General features: G+C 36.7%; 1 protein-coding gene across 1 annotated transcript; it reads left to right on the top strand.

Moving 5' to 3' along the window:
• Window positions 1-7,503: 7,503 nt before the first annotated feature.
• Window positions 7,504-8,609, top strand: LOC121224555 (uncharacterized). Its single transcript, XM_041108015.1, has 3 exons — window positions 7,504-7,507; window positions 7,644-7,879; window positions 8,196-8,609. Exons 1-3 carry the CDS (start codon window positions 7,504-7,506, stop codon window positions 8,367-8,369), a joined length of 414 nt encoding a protein of 137 aa, XP_040963949.1. The 3' UTR covers window positions 8,370-8,609.
• The last annotated feature ends 413 nt before the right edge of the window (window positions 8,610-9,022 follow it).

Genomic DNA, 9,022 nt, shown 5'->3' with positions numbered 1-9,022 from the left:
TTCGACCTGCTCCACTATTTCTTAGGGAGATAAGATCTGTAATCTTCAATCTATTACACTGTTTCCCAGGGAGATAAAACTACTGGCTTCAATGTACTCCACTGAAATCAGGGAGGTAAAATCCACCGTCTTCGACCTGCTTCGCTGCCAATGCAGGAAGGCAAGATCTGTTATCTTTAACCAGCTCTGCTACAAATGAGAGAGGCAAGGTTTGTCTTCGATTTGCTTCGCTGTCAATGCAGGAAGGCAAGATCTTCTATCTTCAACCAGCTCTGCTACAAACGAGAGAGGCAAGGTTTGTCTTCGATCTGCTTCGCTGTCAATGCAGGAAGGCAAGATTTGTTGTCTTCAACCATCTCTGCTATAAACGAGAGAGGCAAGGTTTGTCTTCGATCTGCTTCGCTGTCAATGCAGGAAGGCAAGATCTGCTATCTTCAACCAGCTCTGCTACAAACGAGAGAGGCAAGGTTTGTCTTTGATCTGCTTCGCTGTCAATGCAGGAAGACAAGATCTGTTGTCTTCAACCAGCTCTGCTACAAACGAGAGAGGCAAGGTTTGTCTTCGATCTGCTTCGCTGTCAATGCAGGAAAGCAAGATCTTCTATCTTCAACCAGCTCTGCTATAAACGAGAGAGGCAAGGTTTGTCTTCGATTTGCTTCGCTGTAAATACAGGAAGGCAAGATCTGTTGTCTTTAACCAACTCCAGTATAACCAAGAGAGGTAAGGTTTGTGTCTTCGATCTGCTTCGCTGTCAATGCAGGAAGGCAAGATCTGTAACTTCATTGATCTGCTCTCTGGGGAACATGACCTGTATGTTCTATTTTATGAACCTAATTGTGCCTAGTGATTAGGATGACATGATCAGAATGAATCAAATGCTCCTAACTAGACGTGTATAAATGACATTTGAATGAATGCAAAATGTCATGAAAATGATCCCTTTTGATGTTTGGGTTGTCATTGCTCGTTGTTCATTAAGGCTTTATTACCAACACGTTAGAACGTCATCTTACTTGACTGACTTTTCTGAATAAACATTTAGCCAGGTTGCCCCCATTGTAGACCTTAAAGTTTAATCCATTGGGACATAAAATTTATACCATCATTCTCCCACTGTAATCCAATGGTAGAAATTTATGGCTTTTCCTCAATCCTTTCCTATTACAATTCAAGGATACAAGATCTAAATCCTTCTGGTCCCTTACACCATCCCCAGGGTATCGTACCAAAGACTCATGCGCAAATAGAGGCTTTTTTCTCCGTGGTAACCTCTTCCTATTGCCTGACGATCATCCCTTTCTTGTTTATTCAAGCTTTGTCACCAACATGGTGTCTTGTCAATCAACGCATTTGACAAAAAATTCAAAGAGAAAGTCTAAATTTAGACTATTCCTTCCCCAAATTTCCAACCTTTAAATTTGGTGTGCTCTAAACAATAGTCCTGTTTCAGGCTCCTATATTATTTAGAAACTTTTCAAAGTAATATGAAAAACTTCCTTTGTGAAAGTATTATTAGTCCATTAATCATTATTCTAATGCAACATGTTTGCAAAAAGGGTCATAATAATGGATAAGAATAAATTTGGTTCTGAGCATAGCTCGAAAGAACAAGTTATTCAGAAAATAGTAAAGAAGGATGACAAAGAAATTGATTGGGAATGTATATCTTGGAAAAGAAAAAAGGTATTCCAAGAACAACAAATAATATGAGAATTGGGTGCCTCAGATATCACAGCTTGAACTTCTTTGTACAAACTTTCTGAAGACCATTTTGAGTTTGACATGAGTTTAGGAGATCTACAGTGCTTTTTCGATGCCCCAAGATGTCACCTATCCCTTCCTCTTGATTCAGGTATAGCAAGATCACCACATGCCCCAATATGATCAAAATTCGAATCACTCTAATCGCCTCATGCCCCATTCTAAACAAATATTTGAGCCGCTATTTTCGGGTTTTCAACTCAAATCCCCATTGGTCTAAGGCGCCCTTTCCGGGTTTTCCCCTTAGCTTCTCTATTTTTCATTTTTATTTTTCATTTTTCATTCTCATTTTTCTTTTCTTTCTTTTTTTTGACTCAAAGTGCCCTTTGCGGGTTTTCGCTTTGGCCTCTCTTTTTCTTTTTCTTTTCTTTTTCATTCTGATTTTTTCATCTAGATTTCTCTTTTTTCATTCTTCTTTCTTTTTCTCATTTTCATTTTGGTCTTGATTTTTATTTTTTCTTCTTTTCCTTTTCCTTTTTCGAATCGGATCTGAACTCTTGGGATTAGGCAAGTCCTTGTTATCCCTTTCAAATGATCTTCTCTGATATTAGATTTCCTTTATAGAGCCTTTTGGGGTGAAACTACAACTGGAAACTTTTGATCTAGAAGGGATAGAAACTCGACTTCAAACGAGCAAAGCTATGCTGAATCGACGAGAACGGCATTGCCCCGACAAAGAATTGTATCATTCATACAAGTTTTGACATCGTGCTGTTGTGCAGATTTCATTATCAGTGCTTAACCCGGTATATCCTGGTATGATCCTACAAAGACCTCTTTGAACAATGTCTTACTTCATTTTTGAGGACAAGTCAATTCTAATCTTCACCAAGCTCAGAATTCCTAATGATTCATTGAGAGGTAGGATCTGTCTATCCTCCTGCTCAACCATCCTCAATAAGTCCGGAGGTAAGCTACAATCTTTGTCATTTTCAAAGTCCTGAGATCTCTCTGAACACATGCCTTGCTCAAAATAAAAATCTGGGTCTGTAGCAGAGTCATTCACGTCATTGACATCTGAGGACCCATAATATGCACCGAAGAATATACAAAAGAATGTATAAATTTATGAATAATTATTTACAATATGATTATGAATGAATGATGGTTTGGAAGAAAATCCAAAAGAATGAAAGAATATAAAATTATCCGTAAAGAATGAAAATATGGCTCAAAAATAATCGTAAAGATGTATTTCATTAAAATAATAACGTTCAGACATAAGCCTATTTCACAAAGGAATTTCTATCATTTCTAGGCTAAGAACAACAAAAATGTTCTGAACATTACTTTAAAAAGCTCTAGAGACTATAGGGTTTTCTTCCGTAGTCGAATTGCTTAGAACACTTCCACGTTTATAAGGGAAAATATCTAACAGGGTCCCTTCTTCAGTTGCTTCTGCATTGCATTCACTCCACTTATCAATTATGATTGGGTAATGGAGTTTCCGCACTGGAGGAATCATCAAATTTAACGACGCCCATACAAATAAGCCTTTCAACCAGTTTTTTAAAAGCAATGCAATTTTCTATTGAATGCCCCGTATTTCTCTCATGATATTCGCATTGTGCATTCGCATTGTGCCATCTGGGGTATGGAGGCTGTAGAGGCTTTGTATAGAGAGGGGCAACAATGCGCGCATTGAATAACTTTTGATACAGATCCTTATACGTCATCGGAATTGGCGTAAACTGGAGGTTCCCAGTACCTTGTTTCACACAAGGTTCTTGTCTAGATGAACCTTGCTGACTAGCAATCACCTTATTGTAAGTGTTCACATTGCTCACCTCGTTTTCCTTTTTCTTTAAGTCTGACATTCTATTATTCTCTCCAGCATCAATCTTTCCACTTCTCACGGCACTTTCAATCATTTCACCGCTCATGACTATGTCTGAAAAGTTTTTTGTCGCGCTTCCTAACATATGCGTAATGAACAGGGCCTTCAGCGTATTGATGAAGAGCATTGTTGTCTCTTTTTCCAAGAGCGGTGGCTGAACTTGTACGGCAATCTCCCTCCACCTTTGTGCGTATTGCCTAAAACTTTCATTAGGCTTTTTCCCCATATTTTACAGGGTAATTCTGTCAGGCATCATTTCCGAGACATGATTGTACTGTCTCATGAAAGCCTGTGTCAAATCCCTCCAAGTACCAATTTTTGTTCTGCTCAGCTGATTGTACCACTTTGACACCGCTCCTGTAAGACTTTCCTGAAAGTAATGCATTAATAATTGATCATTATTAATATACCCCATCATTCTTCTGCAAAACATAGTAATATGGGCTTCTGGGCAACTGGTCCCGTTATATTTCTCAAATTTTGGCATTTTAAATTTGTAAGGTAGCACCAAGTCCAGAACCAAGCTCAGATCTTTTGCGTCTATCCCATGATAGCTTTCAGTGCTTTCTATTGCCCTAAACTTCTCTTCTATCCATTTCCATTTCTCCTCAAATTATTTTGGAAATTCCTCCTTCGCCTTGTCCTTTTCAGCCATCCCATCAAGATCTGGGATAGCAATATTATTCGGGCTATCACCGGGATTAGAGCCCGCTCCGGGTTGAAAATTCATTGGTATTGAAGTATCGCTTTGGAACTGCTGAGGCGTAACCAACATAGAGGGTCTTCGCGAATGCAGCTCAGTTTGAACCTGCGCATGCGGAGGCCTCAAACCTGGAGGATAAAGTGGTTCGCCATTGTTTTCTTTCTCATTAATAATCACAGGTCCTTTCCCCTTATCTACTCCCTTCAATAATTGCGTCATCTTAGTTATCAGATCATTTTGAGACTCTTGCATCTTTTGTACCATGTCATGCTGAATCTTTTCTATTTGTTCTTTCATTTGCGCCTGCAGCTGGTCTTGCATTTCCTTTTAAAGTCACTCTAGCTTTTCCAACTTTTGGTCCATAATTTTTTACTTAGCTCGGGTGTCGTAACTTTGTCGGTTTTCCAGGTTAACTAAAATAAATTGACTCAATTAGACTCTTTCAATGGATGCTAATGCATGTAATGCCGGTGTATAAAATGAATGCCTAGAGAGACATTGATTTTGATTCAATTACATTTAGGAAACTTTTCTAGAAAGAAAATTCCTTTACATAAAGCAGATGCATGTACGGCCTCGCCCTTATATTCCTAGAGACAACATCAATCTTTTCCTTCACTACATGTTTGTGATAATCTCGCCAATTTCCAACAGATGCCACTGCTAGCTTCTTTTCTAGATCTTAGTCGTCATCTTCATGAGACTCGTCAACTGCTTTAAGGGAATTCGAACGTCGAAGGCTCTTGGATAATCGTCTTGAATCCTCAGGCCACGAAGCAAGGTCACGAACTCTTCCATCGTCCTTCTTGTGTTTCTTAGAATATATTCAGGCAGTCGTATTGTTTCCTACTTTATCAAGGAATTCGTATTCCATGACAAGCTTTCTAATTTAGTAATTGGATTTGAATCAATATCTCTTTCCTAAGATGCAAATGTAATGTAATCATAATCAAAACAAAACCAGATGGGTTAGTACAAAACAGAAGCAAACAAGAAAAATAGAGTACCTATTTGGGTAACCACTAGGGGTTTGAAATAGCTCTACCTAGGGTGGGCTTTTAAGGTCTTCTACATGCGGTTTGGCTCTAAAGTCAAGGTACCCGAACCAGCAGATTCCTCGATCCTCACCCATTATAGGCTCATATGGACCGAGTTCGGTTCAGGGGAATACATTTCCCTATGGCTACACGGAGATGAAAATCTCACAAAGACATAGGTACGGATGTATCCCGAAAGCGATCCACTATCCTGCACGGAGGTGAAAACCTCACGAAGGACTAGCTTCTCACTCCCACTTAAAAGGTGTGACCAACGGTCATGCAATGCAAAGTGCAGAAAGATATAAAAATTTAAAATGCAAAACTTGATGAAAACTATAATTCAAAACAAATGAAATGCAATGAGAGGATCGTAAATTTAAACCAAGTTTTTAATTTTCGACAAAAAGACAAGAAATAATCAACTCGTGGCTTGACTCTCTTATTTTATGTCCCCAGTGGAGTCGCCAAGCTGTTGACACCATTTTTTGGATGGAAAACGGGTCGACTTGGGTTTTGGAAAATGAAAACGAAAATGGGAGTCGCCACCGATCCTTTTTGATGAGGTGTGATCGGATCACCTTGAAAAAAGATTATTTTTAATAAACAGTTTGATTTTATTAAAACAACAAGTTTGGTCCACGAAATTTAGAAAAATGGGTTCGGGAGTCGGTTACGCACGAGGAAGGATTAGCACCCTCGATACGCCCAAAATTGGTACCTAGTTGATTACTCAATGTCTTAGTGTCGAAAAATTGAAAACTTTAAAGAGATTTAAAATACGATCCTAAAAAAAACTTGAATGACATGGATTAAGATTTAAGAGAATATTTGGCTATTTGGTCAAATGGAAAAATCTAAACCCAGCGCATTAGGGCACGTTTCCTTAAATTTCCAAACACAAAATATTATCTTACTTCGAAATTTTTAAAATGATATTTAGTCATTTGGTTGAATGAGAAAAATCGACACCCAGCACATTAGGGCATGTTTTCTCGAATTTCCCAAACGCAAAACATTGCCTTATTTTAAAATTTTTAAAAGGATATTTGGCTATTAGGTCGAACGAGAAAAATCGAAACCCAGCACATTAGGGCACGTTTTCTCGAACTTCCAAATGCAAAATATTGCCTTATTTAGAAAAATTTCTTTTTTGAAGTATGGTGTTAATATGCATGATGAAATAATAAATATGATAATGTGAATAAAAATAATGAGCAAAACAAAAGAGAAATAAATAAGACTAATATAAAAAAAAACAACCATGTAGGCACGATAACAAATAATAAACAGATAAAAACTAAAGCAAGAAAAATAACAATAACAGACATGTAAATAAATAAATAAATAAAAATTAACAAAATTATAAAAATATGAAAAATATATATACACATATATAAAATTATGAAAATACGAAAAATATATGTATGTATACATATTCAAAAACCATTACACATGAAAAGATATGTAAGCACGTATATACATATGTACGTACAAAACAATCATTAAATATAAAATATATATAAATATGTAGGTATATATATGAATCATAAAATATAAAGAATATAAACAAAAAATATATTTTGAAAGTATGAAGAATACGTAAGTATGTACATATATATATTTATGAAAATGAAATATATACAGACATAAATGTAGGTACGCGTAAATATTATAAGAATATATATAGGTATGTATATATAAGAAGGGATAAGAATAAAAATATGCTTGCGTATATGTACATATATATTATAAAAACACATGTGTACATGTAACAAAGATTTAAATAAAAAAATGAGCAAGTAATTGTAATAATAACTAATAACAACAATAATAATATCAAATTTATCAAGAAAATAAACAAAATAACAAAAGGACTAAATAAAACATTAAAACAAGATTCGGGGTCTAAATCTGTAAATAAATTAAAAAGGAAGGACCATATTGAATGCGCGAATAACAATGAGGGATTGGAGGGGAAATTTTCCCTTCTTCTCCAAAACGCACAGCTTCAAAGGACCGCATTGAAACATAGCCGAAATTACAGGGCTAAATTTAAAATACAATAAAAATAAAAAAAGGATTAAACTAAAACAAACAAAAAATGCGGGAGGACCACGGGCATAAATAGCCCAACAAATGAAAACACGCGGATCCTCCTGGTAATGGGTCGGGTCACGGGTCAACCTCCACACGACCCCGTTTTGGGGCCACTGAAACAGGCCCCAAACAACGCCGTTTTGCATCCTTCATAAAAACCCAAAATTTCTCTCTTTTTTTTATTTCTTCCATTCTGTTAAAAAAGGCTCTCACCCTCTCAACTCTCTCCCTAAAATTCGGCCGGTCACCACTGTAGCGCCGCCGTGGCCGGTGGCCGGCGTTGCGCAAAAGAGGCGTTTCAGCCTCGCTTCGAAGCGCCCACGAAGGCCAAGCCTTCTCTGCCCGAAAAAGCTCAAAAGGAGAGACCTTTCACCTCCTCCTTCAACCCGATTCAAGCGACGAAAGGGGAGATTCCGATGCCGGGGCTTGCGGCGTTTCCAGGTATTTCCCTTCTCCTTTTTTTTCTTATTCTATTTTATTTGTTAAAAATGGATTTGTAGAAAAAATGGATAAATAAATAAATAAGAAAACGGAAAACAGAGAAACAAAAAAAAAGAACGATCGGATTCTTTCAACCTTAAAATTTTGCTCTCTCTTTTGATTAACTGATGCACGTTTTTTACAAAGAATATCCCCCCCTTTTACATTTGTTTGATTCGGCTATTATAGCCGTTTTGGATTACAGTGCATGCTACTGTTCTATACTGTTCTTTCGTTTTCTTCCACTGTTCTTGTTTCTATTTTGTGTCACTTGCAGGTCTTCTTTTGCTGCATTGGTTTGTCTTTTGTTGCAGGTTCGGGCGAAGTCAACTTGCTATACTGGTGCAAGGCCGGCTGGTGGTGGCAGCCTCGGGCGTGGTGCGCGCTGAAGGTGCACATGGGTAGCAGCAGGGGAACGGCGCCAGAAACCCTAGGGTTTCTGGCATTCTGAAAATGTCAAACGTTTTTGGCCATGTGGGCTTTTGAATATTGGGTTGTGGGTCTGTAATTATAATTGGGTCGGTAAATTTTTTGGGTTGGTAGGTTTGGGCTAGGGTTTATATGGGCCCCGGGCAGAATTTGGGCTTTACAATGCTCATTGCATTTGTCCTTAATGGTTGGCATAGAATTGTTTTATGGATTCATTCTTTAGATAAGATCCCACAAATTTTAGTGTGGTATGGGGTTATATAAACAATCTCATGTCTATTCTATTACTTCTTTTTTTATATTTATTTTATTGTTTTAAATTACATTTATCAACTATTGTAATTCACTGTATAAATATTTCGAAAATCTATTAACCTAGCAAAGGCAGATCCTCATAATTTTTTTTTAAAAATTTTTGTTACACCCTTAAAATTTTTCTAGAAATTTTAATTAGACTATTCCAAATTTTTTGAAAATTATTTTTAAACCTTTATTAGACTCTTAAAGAATTGAAAAATTTTCATAAAATCTCTAAAAAAATCAAGTTTTAATTAGACTTACCAAATTTTTAAAAATTCTCACTAAAACCCTTAAAGTTTTAAAAATTTTTAATTAACTTTCCAAAACTTAATACCAAGATACGATTTTATTTGAATAATTATTTGCTGAACTTCA

Source organism: Gossypium hirsutum, chromosome D12, assembly GCF_007990345.1.
Source record: "Gossypium hirsutum isolate 1008001.06 chromosome D12, Gossypium_hirsutum_v2.1, whole genome shotgun sequence".
NCBI classification, from domain to species: Eukaryota; Viridiplantae; Streptophyta; class Magnoliopsida; order Malvales; family Malvaceae; genus Gossypium; species Gossypium hirsutum.
Note: the sequence above shows the minus strand (reverse complement) of the source record. Positions and strands in the feature narration are given on the sequence as shown.